Below are 19192 nucleotides of genomic sequence, written 5' to 3' on the forward strand. Positions count from 1 at the left end.
AATGATGTTCATTTAAAGACTCAGTGACAAATCCTGCCTGGTACATCATCACCTTATCAAAAACCTGTGACATGTGCAGAGAATGTTAAGTTATATTAAGTAAGCTGTTAACTTGACAAAATCCAGCCTGCTGCATTTGGCTGCCTAAGCTGCAGCAGGGATGGCACATTGTCAAGGGTGGGAAACACCCTCTCCTGCCTTGCCAGAGCTCCAGATCCTCAAAACTCAGCAAAAATCAAGTCAGGTGTCTCAGTCACATCAGGAGCTCAGCCATCACACTCCACTCCAGACCCACGTACAGGCAGCAGTTTTTGGGATGTGACTGCCACCCAACTGCAGGAAAGGAATGGGCACAGCCCTTGCAACTCCCTTCCCTGGACTGCACTGATCCACACACCAAAGAAAGGCAGGGCTGGATGGGTGTTAGCAGGAAGGCAGCTCAAAAGCAAAACCTCAAAAGATGCCTCAAAGTGAGAGATTGAGAAAGGCAGGATTTACAACTTTTTGACTAGTAATCAAAAGGAGCACTGAGTTGTTCTGCACAGAAGGTGGAGATGTGGCAGCACTGCCAGGGCACCATGTGGCCCCTGTCAAGGCAGTCACACATGGCACTGGTGCTTCCAGCCATCAGCAAAGGACTGGGAATAATGAAGGAATGCCAGAGGCAGATCTTTAAACACCTAGGGAGCACCTTAATGTCATTATTTAGGCATTTTCACTTGTGCTGCAGGAGGGCCAGTATAGAAACTCAGTGTTACCTCCAGCAATTAACACAGCCCTCAAGAGGAGCTCTTTGAAGAACATGTCAGGGAATGAAGGCTCCAGCTAACAGCATGACAAGGCCACTTCCTACTCTGTACCAGGATTCTTGGGAGGACATTACAGATCTCCTGTCAGCAGGATCCCACCATAACCTGTGATTCTGAGCATCAGTGGAAAAAGTGAAATTGATCGTTTGCCTCTTTACATCTCTGAGTGGTTACAGACACACACAGAGTTCATACAGCCTTGCTATCTGCAAAATCCAGGTAATTAGTCCTTTAATTTAGTCATCCACCTATCCCAGCTAATTAGATCAGCAAACAGACATACTCTGCTTGTTCATTGAAGGGGTTTTTAATGTGAAGAGAAACGGAAGCTTCTGACTAACCACGCGTGACTCTGAGCTACATTAAAATCACTGTATTTCAGCAGCTTCTGAGCTGTTCCCACCATCCTAAAAAAGTCTCCAGTCTTTCAACAGTCCATCCAATAAAGCTGATGTTGTACACCAGATATTCTGGAGGCATCTCTCAGCTGCAGCTGAAACCTGGCAGGATTCATCTTTTGCCCAAAATCCTGAGCCTTGCAGGAAAACAAGGCCAAAAAAGCACAAATAACCTCAGGTCTCGACAAGCAAAGCTTCTTCCACTGGTCTGACTCCCAACAGAAACATGATGATGATGTTTTTGACACAAGAGTCCCATCTGTGCACCACAAAACAACAACAAAAAGGAGGATGATGCCAAGTCTTCTCAAACAGTCACCCAAAATACAAAGAGAGAGCGTACAGAAGCTTGATGCAAAATCCAGAAAGAGTCCAGGGCAGTGCTTGGGCATCACTAAAGGTTTAAGGACTACTGGGGATTATGTGGCCAGCCACAAAGTGTCTCGTCAGAGGTCAGGACTGTTCCCTGCTGCAGGGAGGAGCGAGCAGCCTGTGAGCCCCTGGCAGAGGTTTGGTGACGTGACAGAAACCAGGACAGGGCAGAGCAGAGTCAGGTGGCCGAGCGCCGGCGGATCACGAACACGCCCCGCTGCAGCTGCCCCAGGTAGATCCTCATCTTGGTGCTGTCGCTGGTTTTCCTCACCCAGATCTGCAGGAGAGCAAGGGCAGAAAGAATGGGGCAGGGAGATGAATTAGGGGAGAAAAAGGGAAAACTCACAGCAAGCAGCACACAGACAAATTAACTCGGGGTCTTAGCGTCGGAGTTGAGCCCCTCAGGGGCACAGATCAATGAGGTTAATCCCCTCTCCCTCCCCACGGGAGGCATTTGCAACCTGAGTAGAAAATGGAACAAGGTGTCTAACTTCACCTCCTTAACTTCCTGCTCAAAACAGTCCTCGAGAAAAATGACTTTCAAGCACCATCAGGAAAGCAGGTTCCTCCTGCCACAGCTCACAGCAGAGCCGTGGCACTGAGCTTTGCCTAATCAAGACTAAGTCTCTCTAGATCCACAGATGATAAAATTATCTATCCTGGGATTTACCCAGACAAGTAACTATTAGTCAAATGAAAAGCTTATTCTGATTCTGTTCCACAAAGCATTTCCCACCATGTAGCACAGAAATTGTGTCTGGAGATAAAAGGGCCTCTCTTTTAAGCACCTGCATGGAAGGATTCACACCACGTGCCACAAGACAAATTGCTGCCACCAAGGCAGCCACTCCAGAGAGTTTTTGAAATCACCTTCAAGGTGTTTAGATCTAAAAACCTGTACTTTAAAAATCAAGTCTGAGCAATTTCCTCTGCATTATATCCTTCTAATGCATTTCAACATATTTAAATAAATACACTGAGTAAGAATTATCCACTCCTTAGTACTGCAGTATTTTAGGAGGGAAGTCCAATATTTCCTAAAGCAATGGATTATAAAGTTATGCTGGCCTGTGATTTACCCTAAACTTTTTTTTCTTCATATATTAGTTACAGGCCTGGCAAGTAAATTGATTTAACTCTATTATTTTAGTTATAAATTGACTTTATAAACAGGACCCTTTAGCATAAAATGAATTTAGTATTTGCCTGGATTTCTACTTCAATTATTTCTCCAGAGAAATTAAAATCAACATTCATTGATAACCATCTCCCAACTGCAACATTTCCAAGGATTTGGCGTGTTTTGCTTGCCAAAATAATTCAAAAATCCATAAACTTTGAGCAACTGTAGGAAACAAACATGTACAATTTTATATTCTACCACAGTAGGATGGAATGACATTTTAGCAAAACATTAGTTTTGCTAAATTACAATAATAACTTTTAACAAATTTTAATGCACCCATAAGCACACTACCACTGCTTTTATCTGAACAACAGAGTGCCACAACTGCCACTGCAAGGGAACTGCTGTGACACAAACAGATCCCACATGCAACTCATTCTGGGGAAAATAAAGTGTTTTCCCTTAGCTGCCACAACAAATTAAAGTTCCTTTATTGGCTGATTAAGGAGAAGTGCACTCAAATCTATTATTTCTTTCCCTGAAGTGTCTGGAATCTGCAAGCAAAAACCAAAGTGCTCCCTTTGCCCAACTGCTGCAGGAGCTTGCAAAACACTGAATTATCCTTCAGAAACAAACCCAGTCTCTTCCCAGCTCAAAAAGAGATTTCTCAAGTCAGTTTTATCTTGGCTTCAGCTTTCTTTACACCCCAGACAGGTATCTATCTTCAGCCCTTACTAAACCCCTGTCTCTCCCCCCTCTGCTGCCAAATAAAAGCAGCCACAACCTCGTTGGCTCCCACAGAACTGATCACACAGCTGATCTTCGTGTTCTCTTTCGACTCCAGGTAAATAGCTTGGCTCTTGTGGTACCTGCAAAAAGGAAAGAAAAAAAAAAAAAAAAGAAATGCATGAATCCACTATTGATAAAACTGGACAGAGTAAATTTGAAGTCTGCCCTTTTTTCCACACCACTTTCTCAATTTTTGCAAGATAGTGGTGATCTGATCACACACACATCCTGCATTAATGATATTTGAAATGCAGGAGAGTCTTAACTGACATTCAACTCTGCACTGAAGGGTACTGAAAAACAGATTTCACAACTGCAAGGGGAGAGGCAGAGGCACAGCCCAGGGGAACAGTGACTGACAACACACCCAGCCTTCAAGGGTTAATCCAAGGAGCCTTTCCCATTCCAGACTCAGGATGGATTTCAGAAGGCAACTCCTTATTTTGCCTGACAAAATATGACAGAGCAAATCACAGATTCTCAAGCTGTTCCCCAATACAGAATTACCAGAGCACCACCACCACCAAAAGGGAATTATTCTCAATCAGTGCAGTCTGTGCATTGTTTAATGAGACCTCAATTTTCTAATGATGTCCTATTGTGTGAAAATACCCAAAATGGTAACTAATGGGTAACTAACTCTGTAATGAGCTGTAAATATCTGCCATAAGGAGTCCATGACTAAACATATCCATTTTAGATCATATTTTAAGCTCTGTATTGTTCTTAATGCATTGTGTATAAAACAGAGACTTTGAAATTCCTAACTCTGAATTTGATTCTGTGGACTCCCCTCTTTCATAGCCCACATTTCTCCAAGTGCTGCAGTGTGCCAGCCCCAAACCTCCACTTTCTGTTCATTCTGCCTCATTCTCTTCCATAGGCAGAACTAATTACAGTGGAACAGGTGATTTGTAAGTAAATCATCTTAATCAAGCAAGCACCAAAATACTTTACAGCTATAAAAGCATGACTGTATTTCCACCTTTCTCCTAATCATGATTTTATCTGGGCAATCCAAGCTGCAGATTCCCTGCACAGATATTCCCTCAGTGGCCACCCAGTGCAAGCCCCTGCAGTCTGACTGCCATTTGCAAAATGCATGGATTTATTGAAACTTTACAGTTATTTCTACAATAACCATATTGTACATGTGGAAGTCTTCCAATGGTTTATTCCACAATCTCTTCCTACTGGAAAATTCTGCACTCAGAATTTTCACAGTGCTTGCCAGCAAGTGGAAAGTGTCAGCTTTGAGCCTTCCAAACAGACTCATTACCCTTGGGGTGGTGAGGGAATAAAAAAATCCCCAAATCCTGCAACCTTTAAAACAATGGCTGGACACAGGTGTCTTTCTCCCTCATTTTGACAGAAACAATGTCAGTGGGTTCCAGGGCAATGCAAAGCAACAATGATCTGAGCCAAAAAATAAATCTCAGTTTAGCAAGTCCAGATGTCATGAAATGATACAGAGGAACTCAATAGGCTGCTGCAAACCCCAGGCCTCACTAAGATGAGACAACAATCTCAGTCCAGCAGTGCCCTTCCATGCCATGCTGGGAGTACTTAAGCAAGAGTTTTGATCTTGATACAATCAGCAGGAGTGCAGGAGAAGCCAGGGCAAACAACAGCTCTCAAGTGTTGGCTGTGCCCAGACAAGGAAATATTTCCCCCACTTGCAATTTTTGATTAGCAGTGAATTCCAAAGCTGATAACACACATGTCAGAGGCTTCATTCAGCCCTTGGATTTCACACCATGAATGACTCTCCATCAGTAATGCTAATTGTGCCCAGAAAAGGCAGAGAGCCAACTCAGCAGTGTTTCACTGAAGAGCTGTCTCACCTGTCTCACGCTCACAGAGACAGGGCAGCTGGAGGCACACTCTGGTGCATCAGCACCCTGGTCATGTCCTGTCACAGACATCTTTTATTAAAAATCCATTCCTTAGGATTTTTCCTCCTGAGAAGCTGAGAGGCCTCAGGAACAAAATGTAAACAATGATTATCTGCTGCTGTGGAATGCAACAGGTGCATCTGTGACTGGTCTCACGTGGTTGTTTCTAATTAATGGCCAGTCATAGCCAGCTGGCTCAGACTCTGTCCAAGCCACAAACTTTTGTTATCATTCTTTCTTTTTCTATTCTTAGCCAGCCTTCTGATGAAGCCTTTTCTTCTACTCTTTTAGTATAGTTTTAATATAATATATATAAAAAAATAATAAATAAAGCCTTCTGAAACATGGAGTCAGATCCTCGTCTCCTCCCTCATCCTAAGACCCCTGTGAACACTGTCACAATGTCCAATATATCCACAGAGGGACAGGACTGAGGAAATTACCTCAGATGAAAAATGCAGTGGGGTTTAAGTTGGCTTTCAAGAAAGCAGAGCCAAACAACTCTCACTGCTGCAGTAGTTAAAACACCAAGTGAGACAAGCAGAAATAATTCCATTTCCTGCTACAAAGTATTTTACTGAAAGGCCAAGATTTCCAACTGCAACTCTATCAGAAGATTGAAGGAAACCCCTCAGCATTATTGTATGCAGCAAAGCCAAGAGCACAAAGATGGCTGCTTTACAGTGAACTGTGGTTTAGGATTTGATGGGGAGCACAGAGCTCTGAGCATTAAATAACTGAGCCTAATTCCACATTCACCTGAAACACTCCACTTTGGAGATGTCTGAAATGTCTCTGCAAGACTTCAGGGGGTTCATTACTGGCATTAAACATTCCCTGTTTTCAGGTAATTGTCATGCAGGGCTGCATCAGGAAACAGAGAAAGTCATTCCTGGGCTGTCAGGTTTAGGATTTCTGTGCATGCCAGCATCCTTTATGCACCTTAGGAAGAATTACCCTCCCACTACCAACTCAGTTACTTCATTATTTTAAAACACCAGCTACTTTGCACAAGTACTATTACACTATTACTTATTATCAATCAAAAAAATCTAAGCAGGATTATTACAACCAAAAAAATCTAAGATACTGATCTAAAAACAGCATAAGAACAAGGCAGCCAGGAAAAACAACAGCTGGAATTCCTGACAGCAAGACCCCCATGACAGGTGAATTCAGCAAGGTGAAAATATCTGTTAAGTGCTTTATGCCACAGCCAGATACCCTTCAGAGAGAGCTGGTGCTTTGCTGAGGCTCTGGGCTCACTGAAGCTCTTCCAGGTTTAAATTTAATGAGAAGTTTTGAGCTTTACTGACAGATTACTTCAGATGCCTTTTTTTCCCCATTCTTTTTTTACTCATGAACACTTTTCAAGTACTCCATATGCTTCAAAATTCTAAGAAGAGTATATTCATCCAAATATATCCTGGGGACAGTCACTTTACACACACAAAAAATTATAAAAGCAAAAAACACCTCTAAAAACCTTGATGAATCTGTGGAATAAGTAGCCTGTTCAGTTCCTATCTGCTTTACTCTTCATGAATGTTTAAACTGAGGGAGCAGCTTTTATGAGAACTGTGTAAACTGAACTCTCAACTAAACTTCAGACAGAAAGAAAAACTGACCAACTGGCCAAGGGGATTGCTGTGTAAAAAAACCCAGCTTCACACCTACTTCTGTGATAAAATTACAGCCTCATCACTTGTTTTGAGCCACCAAAACACTGAAGTAGGCTACAAATAAGCAATGACTTTTTGAAAGCAAATTGTTTTCTGCTCAAGTTTAAGATTGCCCTCTTGATTATCCAGCTTTGCAAGTCTCATGGATTAAGTGTAAGATCTAAGTTTCCTCTGCAGAAATTTAATATTTTCCTTGTGTTTTGTGAGGCTTGTACAGCTGTATGGCCATAAAACTCAACAGAGATAAATCCAATCAGCAATTCTGAAGTTGCCTCTCCCAGGTGGGTTTGATCTTTAAAGGTTATTTGGATTTATTAGAAGCATCTTTCATCCTGAGCAGCTGCTGGATGACATTTCTTCTGCCACCTTGTGGAGTGCTGGGCACAAATCTGAAGCTCAGAAATGGGAGTGTTGCTGACAGCAAATCATGGAGTGTCAGTGTCCAAACTGGGCAGCTTCAGTCACATCCCACTGTGGCTGCTGCTGCCTCTCCTACCTCTTATTAGGTTTGACTTCCTAAGTGCCACAGTGGGCCATGGACAAGATTCCAGTCTCCTTTTATTGGAGACACCAGTTATCTCTGAAAGCCTGCAGGGTGTGAACATTCCATCATCCCCTCTGCTTTGCTGGGCCCATGATGAGCTTGTGGAGGGAGCAGCAAACCTCTGCCCTAAAGCATTTTGTCCACCAATTCTTTGCTCAAAAAGCCATTTCTCTCTGCAGCCTCTGCCTCCTCACAACACAACAACACAACACAGACTGATGGAAACAAAACCTCCCCAGGCCTCACCATCTCTTGTCATAGTAGAGTTTGCCATCTTCTATCCGAGCTTCAAATCTCTGTGCTGGAGACTCTGCTGGTGTTGATGGGAGGTGCTCAGGAGAGGAGGGGGAGGCTGGGGACAGCAGAGACACTCTGGTTAAAGATCAGCACATGCCCATCTCACAGCAGCACATCTGACTGCAAAACTGCAGTTAATAAGGTTGTGTGTGCAGAAATAGCAAGCAGAGAAAGTTGCAAACTCAAATATGCATCAGGAAAATATTATATATTGTGATGAGTAACTTGACCTCTGTTCTCAATTAAAATATTCACTGAAATACAGCATTTATGTGAAAAAACATTAATGGGTAAGGGATGGACAATATGTCCTTGATTTTGTTTTAGTTATAATCCACATTGAATTAGTTAAATTTGGTTAAAATTACTGAGGCAAGTTAGTCCCACTCTGTCTTGAAATAAAGTGCAGAGGCACACCTAGAGAGCTGAAGGCACAACACTGACCTTATGTTAAGGCACCTTAACATAAGGTCAATCCCTCAAGGGAGCTGACAAACAGACAAGGTGCCCAGATGCACCTGAATATAATGGAAAACTTCTTTTTCCCAGCTGTTTCAGCCACCAAAGATGCTCATGCCTCCCTTCCCATCCCGGGCAAACATAAGCACCACACAAAGAGCAGCAATTATTGCATAGCCAAACATCTGCAGTACCATTCTCTGCTCAGAGCAGCCCCCCATGAACCAGTTCCACTGCATCTGTAACTCACCTGGTCTCTTGGGTGATTTAAGCTACATGGGAAGAGAAAAAAAGCAGTGTTAGGGATCTGACAGGAGCCACAGAACTGCAGATATCTTACTTTCCACACTCTGTGTATTTCTATTTTAAATGCTCTGTTAAGTGGCCTAACACATAACCAGGGTGCTCTAAACAGCCAAAGGTGCAGATAATCAGTATAATGATCCAAAAGGCCAAAAAAACAACTTGAGAGCATTCAGCCAACCCACTCCAAAGAGTCAAACCCATCTAACACACTATTTTTGAATGTGATACAACATTTCTCAGGGTACACAAAATACAGGAGCTAAATCATTAGAGAAACCTCAACAGCTGGCACAAAACCAATGTTCCACTACCATCCTCAAAATGCCTTAATGAGCAGCTTATATTCTAAGAAATTAGATAAGCCTTCAAGTGCTCAGCAAGAAAACAATATGTTCATCAAACCCAGAAAAAATTATAAGCATGCACACTGCCCCCTATCCAGCTTGCTGAAATCTTTTTTGACAGCAGGGAGAAAAAAAATTAATGAAAAAATCCTACCCCACACTAAGGCTTAAACCAAAGGCAGCCTGTGATCTCCCAAAAACACACTGACATCTGCTCAGCCATGAGGAAGAAACTCCTTAACACAGCTCATCCCTTGGTTCCCACAAAAGGTAACATTTTTAGGTGACAGTCATTTAAATTAGGTTAATTAAACCTCAATGAAAAAGAGGAGATACCATCTTGCTAAATCTTTTCTTGTGCTACTTCAGAAAGCCTACAGGGATGAAATAGTGCCATATCTCAAAAATGAACATTAAAGAGAGCTCTGTTCTCTTCAGGAGAAAGCATTTGCCTTCTCTTGAAAATTAATACAGTCAAGCAACAATCCCTACCTTATTCAGCGTTCTTAGGTCCTCCATTATTTGCTCATCAGTCAACAAATAATTTAGCTGAGGTATCCAGAATTAAGGTTTCCATAAGCTCTTGACAAGCAAGGCTAAAAATTAAAGGTCAATGACATTTCACTTGAGTAAATGTAAGCCAAAAGGTTTCCAGGATTTTAATAAATATCTTACTTGAGCTGGTTTTTTTTGTCAGAGGAATTAATACAAGTCCATCCCCACCATCTTAGCAGCAGGGTGCAAAATCATTTTAACTTATTCAGACACAACCATCAATGAAAAACCTTGAGTGCACTGACATTTACTTCATGGAAGCATCAAGCACCAGCATTTTCAGTGGTTTTCATCTTTTATTTCTGTGGAGAAGAATCTGTGAGCTGAAACAAGACTCACTTCAGGTTTTCTACAATGAAGCTAAATCCCACCTAAACCTAGTTAAATAAAACTTTGTGTGATTGGAGATAAATAAGAGCCTACAATGCACCTGAAAAAAAAAACCCAAAACCTTTGAAAATAGAAATTAGTGTATTACAGTCTTATTAGAGCTTTGCTGTACTTTTTGTTTCTTCATAAAAAGTATTTAGCCAAAAGTATTACACTAAAGTTAACAATTGCTGGGCTGCATTTCAAGGATTTTGGTTTTGATGGACTTTAATCCTCTCCCAGTGAGCAAAGGCAGAGATTTTCACTGTGTGGTTGCTGTATCATGCTCAATTAGCAGGTCATGTTCACTATGAAACTCATTTATTTTGGATGAGATAGGGGCACTAATAAATGACTTTTTTTTTTCCTGAAAGAGTGAACAGAATCTCCAACCAGGAGGAGGTTAATTGAAACTGGAGATGCTCATGACCATCCTGCATGAACTCCAAAAGTTCAAGGTTTGATATTGCCTTCAGAAAATGAGAGTCACTCAGATAAGTTTTTTTAATCTAAGAAATAGAGGTTTAGAATCTAATAAGAAACCCCTGCAAAGCAAATATCCTTGCCTTCCTCTCCAGGTGAATTTAATACACAAATAGAAAAAGTGCCTATCATCACAGTGGAGCTAAAAACATATTTCCAGAAGCCAAGGAACATTTTAATTTTGAGACATGCAGCAAGGCAGATCCTAAGGATTACACAGACATGTTTTTCTGTCTCTTGTGATCATGAAAACAAGATGAATCTTCATCTTTTCTTATTCAAAGAAAATCTAGCATCTTTGCTTTTGCTATGCATCTCTGGATTAGAGATCTGAAGCTTTTATCAGAAATGGAAAAACTATTTGGATATGACAAATATGATCTTTCTGGCAAATGCCTTGTCACGTCTTGAAATGAGAAAAGCTCTGGCTCATGTAAAAAGCCATTTACTATCTATGGAATCAATTATCTCAGCATATATATATATATCTAATGTTCTTTTAAAGTTTTTCTTTTGTGAAATAAATTGCCTGTAGAATTCAACTTTTTTTGTCAGTGAGAACAGTTTAATCTCATGATACTGTAAGGATTAAATTAGGATACCAAAGGATCTCTAACATATATATATAGATATAGAATTGTATAACTGCTGGTATTGCTTTAGCACACATTACACACGACAATTGTATTTATTTCCCAGGTTAAAATCTGATCCTGGCATTTCATTTCCTTTTCCTTGCTGTACAAAACAGCTAAGGTGTGGGTAGCACAGGGGCTGCAAAGCCAGCAGTGACTCCAGGAAAGGATATCAGGGGCAGGTTTCCTCCTCTTGTCTGGGATGGGAACTGGATCATTTGGTCTCCGTCTCAGTTTCCTCGTCATAATGGGCTTCACTTCCATTGAATCTGCAGAGAAATGAAGTTGGAAAGCTGATAAGACCAGAGAGAAAGGAGTGAGAAGCAGCAGCTTTCTATACAAAGCACAGGGAAAATAATCTTTCCTCTTTCATTCAGCAAACTGGATTTTTTTTTTTTTTTTTGGGTGTGTGTGTGTGCATGGAAGTGCTGACAGTGAATCCAGGTTCTCTCCCATCAGGTCACTGTTCAGTGCTGCACTGCCATGGTTACAGCTGCTCCAGGTACTGATAAGCAGCACAATGATGCTACAAGGATTCAAGGCAAGTCCCTTTCATGCTCACCATATCTGCTTGGGAACAGATTTAAAAGGCCAAGCTCATGGAGTTCTTTCCCAGCCCAACTCAGATCATTAATAGCATGTACAACATCAGCTACAAATCAATTGCTCTCTCATCTTCAAGGCAGAAAAACAGCTTTGTCAAAAGATTAGAGGAAATTTCTGCATTGAAGACTGATACAAGTCTGCTGGAGTGATTTCAAACAAACAGTATTTAAATTCAGATTACCTAAGAATGATTAATGAAATGAGCCTAATTAATAACACACAGAGCAGCAGCTGACAGGAAGTAAACTGCAGCATATGCACTGGGGAAAAAGAAAGTCTGTTAAAAACCTAAACACCAGTCTCATCACCAAGTAATTATCTGAACTTATTTTGTCCAAATGCCTACAAGTAACCTTTACTGAACAACTGCACTAAACTCTCACAACTCATTCCTTAATTCATCAAGGTATGTTGAACTGGCAGTCAAAAGACCACGCCATAAATGCCAAACATCTTCCCACCTCCCTTTCTCTGAGCTGAGATTTACTGGCTCATCTCTAAGCACCCCTGAATCACCCTCTGGGAAGCACTTCCATCTGGGGAGCCCCTTTGGCTCCCACTAGACACAAAAACCTTGAGCAGCTCTGCCTGTGCCAAATACACCAAATTCCTTCTCTGCTCATCTCAAGGGTGAACAAGGATGACCATGAGACCAGATTTCATAAATAAATAAAAGTTACCAGGGAAACAGCATAACTCAAGATGCTTTCCAGTCCACATCAGCCCTAAGAGTTTATATTAAGCCAAGAGCACCATTTAATATACCAAAACAGGGTTTAATTCTCACTTCTGAGTATTAACTACATTATTAGTGAATATAAAACCTGTAAATACTATGCAAGAAATATAGGAAGGGTGTAATTCATGGACAGGCCTCAGCAACAAAATCACACTACCAGTCCATAAAGTGAGGGAGCTGCTCCCAAAGAACATCAAACCTTTTGGTTCAGCACCACAGGAACAGAATTCTGCAGGAATAATTGACCCCTGACTGAGCTGCCCTGTGTCCACCACCACAGAGCACTGCAAGGCACCAGGGGTGTAGGGGGATATAAGATGACAGGATAGTGTAGAAAGTAATCTTAGCCCTAAGGAGTTGCAGCTGTGCCAATTATCAAAGGTTAGGAACAGGCCTGACTCTACCAGGCCACAGCTGTAAGCAATAAGAAGATGCTATAACAGAGTGGGGTGGCTGGGTGAGAAGGGAACTGGAGTCAGTTGGTGCTTTGTGAAGAAGAGTCAGTGCTCTGAGGAGCTGCCCACGATAAACACCAAGGTGTGAAACTTTTGTGATAAGGAGACAACAGTATGGAACCCCTGCAATGACAACACAAGGGTACCAACTGTCTCAAAGAAATCTGTCCATTTAATATAAATTTTCTAGAGCCTGGACACAAATGTAGCCCATAAATCTGTTTTCTGGCTTTAAGTAGCAGGTTTCAACCTTTACTGTTTGGCTTTCTTCAACTGCTTGACCACCCACTCCTGCAGCAAGGAAAGGACACAGCTTTAAAAGCTTCCATTATTGATTAGGCCAATATTGTGACATATCTCAACAGTTTTATTGCTGCATCAGGGAACCAAAGCAGCCTCTCTCCCTGCATATCAGCAAGGCCATCATCCCCTCTGCTGCTCCACTGGCACTGCTTGATTCCCCTGTTAACAATTCACTGAATTTGGAGCTGCTTTCTCCATTCAAAGGCCATCAATGCCCCTCTTGGCATTTCCCACCAGCTGTGTAAACCAGCACTGACATCTTCACAGCTCTTTTCCTAAGCAGGAGCAGAGTGGCTAACACAAATGACAGGTGCTTATCATCTTTACCTCCTGTTAATTCCATGGTTAGTTTTTCATTCTCAATCATCTTCTTCTTCTCTTCCAACTCTGCTATCAGATTTTCCTTAAGCTCAATTTTCTTATCTTCAAACTCCTTTGCTGCTGCTTTCTTTTCCTTCACATAATTTTTCTCCACTTGATCTGTCTAATGCAAAACCCAAGGAGCAAGAAGGTTAATTAAGGACTCAAGTTAATGATATCACAACAGCTTTTCAAATGCTTTATTGATCAGCTTTTCAGTTCACAACTGGCCCAAGTTCTAAAGATTATCAATATTCACAATCTACAGAAAAACACCCAAATACCATTTAGTGCTATAATATTGGCAAAAGAATGAGTTGTAAAAAGACATTTTAATGTTGCACAACAAATCAAGTCCCTAGAAGAGAGCTCTGCTGATTTATAATCAGCACTCATCAATTTAAAAACCCCTTTTTGACCAGCCCAATGCACAGCCAGATACAAGAGCCCAACAGCAAATATTTAATTCTATTTTAAAAACAAAGTGCAGAAGTTACTTGAGGTAATACCAGCAGTAAGCTCTACTGCATCTCAAGTGCAACAAGGCAGCCAGAGGAAGAAAATTTCTTTAAACCTTCTGGGAAAACAAGCCCAAATACTGGCTGATGAAACAAGGTTTATGCCTCTTCCATCTAATTAACGCATATTTTTGATAAATTAAGAGTACTTACTTCCAGCTGCAGGAACAGTTCTGAAACACAAGAAAGACTTAATTTATTACCTTCAAAGCTGTACCAAATTACTTCCTTAATGTTTTAAGCCATTGAATATTGCAGCCAAGACAGGCAGTGAAGCAAGTAATTCATGTACCTATCCAATCTCTACTCTGACTTCACAGCTTTATGCTGAAAATAAAGTGACTATGAAAAAGTCCCACAAAAATATACTGTTACTAGAGGTTTTTTACAGATTGTCAACTCAAAAAGCTTCCACTATTCCACACTATTCAGTTCAGGCTGTAGTAGCAACACTCTACTACTCCATTATTTAAAAAAAAATTAAGAACAGTAATAGATATACACCAAATATAAGAATGCTGTAATAAAAATCAAACTTTCTGTAATAAAAATCAAACTTTCTATTTGCAAAGCACGAAAGCAGCATTATGTAGATAATCAAATGCAGGTAAATGGAAACTGTTGGTTTAACAAACCTCAGCTTGGCAAGGACAAACATAAAAGAGCTATATTCCTGTAGTACAAGGCAGCTGGATTTTTTACTCATGAAATTCCAAGTGATCATCACCTGCCCTCCTGTGGAAGAACTCTGCTGCTGCAGCACTGCTCGTGGCCAGCCAGAAATACCAGTTTGCACTGGGCCTTAATTGTATCAGAACAGCCCAGGCTTGTCAGGATGCAGCTCTAGTGCATATGAAAGGTCTTTTTGGAGGTGTTTTCCACCCTAAATCATTAGTGAAAATCATCTCAGGAGACAGGTTCCTGTCAACAAGAAGTTGTTCAAACCACTTCAGCTCCTCAAGTAAATCCTTCACCTTTCCCAGGCACTTTCAGAAATACAGAACTGTTTGTTTTTGCTAAAGGAGGAGCAGCTGTATTTCCTATATCCACACAATGCCTTCTGTAAAAGGCCCTGATTCAATATCCAAGGTGAGAACTACGGGAAAGGGAAAAGGAAAGAGAGAGGGAAAGCACCTGGATCTGATTCCCAAGCCATTCCTCTGCAGCAACATAAAACCACCCAGAAGGACAAGCACTGGGCACTTGAAAAATTAACTTTGCTCCTTGAAACATAGCAGTGCCCAAAGCCCAGGCAGCCAAAGGCTTCAGCTGGGGCCACCAAACAACAAAGCAAAGTGGGACACTGTGGGATAGAAAAAAGGGAATAATCTTTTTATTTGTGCTGCTTCACACAAATGAAGGCTAAAACTGTTTATCAGGCAGCAAACAATGCTGATCAAGGGAAGAAAATCATCAAGGCAGAGCCTGTCATGTTTGGTGTACTCTGAGAGCTCCAGCAAGTTCCTCCTCTTTAAAGGACAGAATTACCTGGTTTTTTACTTCAGTGTTATACAAAGCACATATTTAAGTTATTTGCAGTGTCTTAGAGAGAAATTCCACTCACCTGCATTTCTTATCCTTTCTTTGTACTGCTGGTCCAACTTCTTCATCCTTTTCTGATATTCCTGAAGAGTACCTAGTGGAAATAAATTGTAGACTCCCATGGTATTTCTTTCCCCCAGTATTAAATATCCTCAAGGAGTCAGGCACCACTCAAAGCACATTCCCTGCTTTTGTAAAAAGTGGATTACTCCTTTTAAGGAGTGTTTTAGCAGAGAGGCTTAACTACAAATGGAGTTAATATGGAGAAAAGATGGGAAGCAGGTGACATTTTTAATCCTGCAGCACAGCTGAGAGCCAACATGCAGTGAAAGATGCTGCTCCCATCCTTTGAAAAGTGCTGAAAATAAAAAACCAAAGCTAACTTTTCTAAGCTTACCTTCTTGCAGCTGCTGTAACTGCCTCTTCAGAGATGCCAGTTTGTCCTGATACATCCTGCAAGCACAGCAGGAAACTTTAAACACCAAGCACTCATTGTTTATTGCACCATCTCTTGAGGTTACATCAAAAACTTCTCAGAACTTCAGGAAACAAGTGAGCTGCAAACTTAAAGAATTTTATTCCCATGAAAGGTTCTCATTCTGTCTTAAAAATGGGTTTAAAATTTGGATAAAATACAAATAGATCTACAAACATCAGAAACTTTACAGCAGAATTATTCTTGCACTATACCAAGTTTTATTAGCTGTGTACTAGCTCCCCAACATTATTTTAAAAACCCACTGAAGTCTACTCCTGGTGCTGCTGCAAGCCTGCATTTCTTTTACCTCACACCTGTGGTTTAACACTGGCCAAGTCTTCCTGACCTGTATAAAAAACAGGTCTCTGCCAGTAAGCAAGAACTCAAAGTATTGCAAATTCTCCTACACACCATGGGCAGACTGTTTCAAGTCTCCCAAAAGTCCATTTCTGGTTCAGGACTAGAATTCAATTGTTTAAGGCATTTGGATAGGATTTTACTTTTCTTTAGCTTATCTAAAGCAGAACCTTTATTTTATTTGAAGGATTTATCTGCAGCAGGATCCATTTGCAGCAGATCCCAGAACTCACAATTATTTCTTTACCTAAAACAGCAGCAGCCCTTAATTTCTTGAATTTATAAAGAACAGAGAAAGTAACTGGGGAGAACAGAAATAAAAGTGTATGGACTCATGAGCTGTTCCACTGGGGTAAGGACTTAAAACTCCCAATCTTGGCACAAAACTTTGCCAAATTTTATGCAATAAACACCCCTAAACCCACAAATAGATAGAACATCACCTTATTTGTATTTGGAATGGGTTACTTACTGTTCTTTCATTTCTACAAAGTCCTCCTCCTCGTGCTTTGCCAGGTCTGTTTCACTGGCATCCTCAGTGTCTAAACAAGGGAACAAACAACTTGCTTAAATTGACAAAGTATTTAAAAAAGAAAAACCAAACTCAGTAGTAAATTATTTAAAAACAAGGAAACAGGCACACAAAAAAGAAATCCCCAAACCTCAGACAATTTAGCATCAAAGACAACCTGAGAGATGAATTCAGGAGGGAAATGAAACATCTCATGTTCCTGCAACTGTGAGTTTTGCATGAACAGCTTCAACCTCAGCCTGGGAATTTCTTCTCATTTAAGATGAGGGGCTCTACATTAAACTCTCACACACAGGTGAGACACAAACAGCCTGAAGACTCTGAAAGACATTTCACAAACCTGTTCCTGGAGTTCCATCCACTCAGTGCTGCTCAGGTTGACCACAAAGCTCTCAGCAAAGGGAGCAGTTACTGCCTGGGACCTGAACTTCTCACCTATACTTCACTTAGTACTGCAGCATTCAGATACCAGCACTGCCATAAAGATAGCTGCACTTTATAAACAGTATAAGCTGTAAATAAAGTAAATCACTGTGGGATTGCCAGTTTGCTGCTAAGACTTTTCAGGCTTTTATTTGTAACACGTGGGGAGCCAAGAATCCATTACCTTGCCAAAGAGGGGCAAGTGCCTCCAGACTTTACAGGGTACAGCTGAGAAACCTAAACCACAGCTAATTCACTACACATGGCTGGGAAGCCCAGCCCCTTAAATCAAACCTTAGATTTTTCTTAAACTACAAACAGTTTAAACTTAAGATAAAATTTAAAGCACCAAAGATAAACCAAGAAGGTTTTTAACTGCAAGAAATGTACTTCAATGTATGGGCCAGCACAAAGGATTTCCATACTCTGTTAGGAAATCCTTTGTGGATTTCTGACCACTGACCCCGTCTCCCTCTGCATGTTTAATATGCTTAATATTATCTCATCTATAACCAGAGGGGATGGGGACTCGGCTGCCAGTAACAGGCACCGTCCAAGAGTCCTCCTACACCCCCCTTATCTATCGTTTTATGCCCTCTGCACTCTTGGCTACCTTGGGTTTTTGCTTAATTTCCTCTTCTCCCTCCCTCTCTGGTTCTTGCGCTGTCACATCCTCCTCCCCTACTATACTTTTTCTAATTCTGTCCTTCCCCGTTCACACCACGGAGTCAGAACCCATATCCCGGATGTCTCCGCTGTTTTCCCTCTGCTGTCGCACCCAGTCCCTGCCCAGCGCTCCCGGTGTCCCACTGTCCCTGCGCCCCTGGGAAGCCACGGCTCCGCCTGTCCAGCGTCTTCTCTGCTTCACTGTTTCTCGGGAGCCGCTGCCCCCTGACAGCTCCGTGTTTCCCGCGGCTGCTCTCGCAGCCCGAGCCCCTGAAGCCCCAGCCCTTCCCCAAACACCGTGAGGAACGGAGCGCTCCCCTCACACCCCCCGGGAGAGCCCCCGCTCCATCCCCCCGTCCCCGGACACCGGCCCGCCCCCTCCCCACACACCCTCATCGGAGTCGCGGGCCCGGGCGCTCCGCTCGCCGTCCTCCTCCTCGGCGCTCTCCAGCTCCTCCTCCTCGTAGTAGTCGGGCGCGGGGGCCATGGCGGGGGCGGGCGGCCCCGGCGGGGCTGCGGGCGGCGCGGACACGAGCCCGGCCGCGCTCATGGCCGCGGGCGGGACGGGACGGAGCGGCCGCCGCTCGGCAACCGCGGCGGGAACCGCGGCCGCGCTTCCGCTTCCGGGCGGCGCCGGGGCCGCCGCGCCCCCGCCCGGCCAGCGCGGGCCCTGCGGGTCTGAGGGTTGCGGGTTCGAGTCCCGGTCCCGCCCGGTGCGTGGCACGGGTCTGGGCTGTGCTGGCGGTGGCGTTTAACTCCTCAGCGGCTTGCAGCCACCTGGGCTCCTGTTCGTGGGACGGGCTCTGCTCAGAGGTGCCAAGAGATAGGACAAGAGCAACGGGCAGAAACATGCACAAGAAGTTCCACCTAGAGATGAGGAAGAGCTTCTTCACTGTGCAGTGACCGAGCAGCAGAACACAGACCAAAGTGGGTGTGGAGTGTCCCTCTCTGGGCATATTCCAATCCCGTGCCTCGTGCTCTGGGATGACCCTGCCGGAGCTGATGATCCCACTGTGATCCCTTCCAATCTGGCCCATTCAGTGATACACACAGCAGTCCCTTGCCTCAGTGGGGATGGACTCGTTAGGACACTCGCACTCTATAGAATTTATTTATTATATTTTAATAGAGAAATTACTTCCGCTTTCCT

The 19192-nt window shown here is 42.6% G+C and overlaps 1 protein-coding gene across 1 annotated transcript; it reads right to left on the minus strand.

Moving 5' to 3' along the window:
* Positions 1–1097: 1097 nt before the first annotated feature.
* SUDS3 (SDS3 homolog, SIN3A corepressor complex component) lies at positions 1098–18592 on the minus strand. The gene is made up of 12 exons (XM_063172803.1): positions 18433–18592; positions 16894–16963; positions 15984–16039; positions 15609–15680; positions 14198–14217; positions 13494–13650; positions 11237–11332; positions 9514–9575; positions 8622–8643; positions 7862–7967; positions 3490–3574; positions 1098–1856 (listed from the first exon to the last, which is right to left on the minus strand). The coding sequence occupies exons 1-12, from the start codon at positions 18590–18592 to the stop codon at positions 1758–1760; spliced, it is 1005 nt and encodes a 334-aa protein (XP_063028873.1). The 3' UTR covers positions 1098–1757.
* Positions 18593–19192: the final 600 nt, after the last annotated feature.

This window comes from Melospiza melodia, chromosome 20 (genome assembly GCF_035770615.1).
Source record: "Melospiza melodia melodia isolate bMelMel2 chromosome 20, bMelMel2.pri, whole genome shotgun sequence".
Taxonomy (NCBI): domain Eukaryota; kingdom Metazoa; phylum Chordata; class Aves; order Passeriformes; family Passerellidae; genus Melospiza; species Melospiza melodia.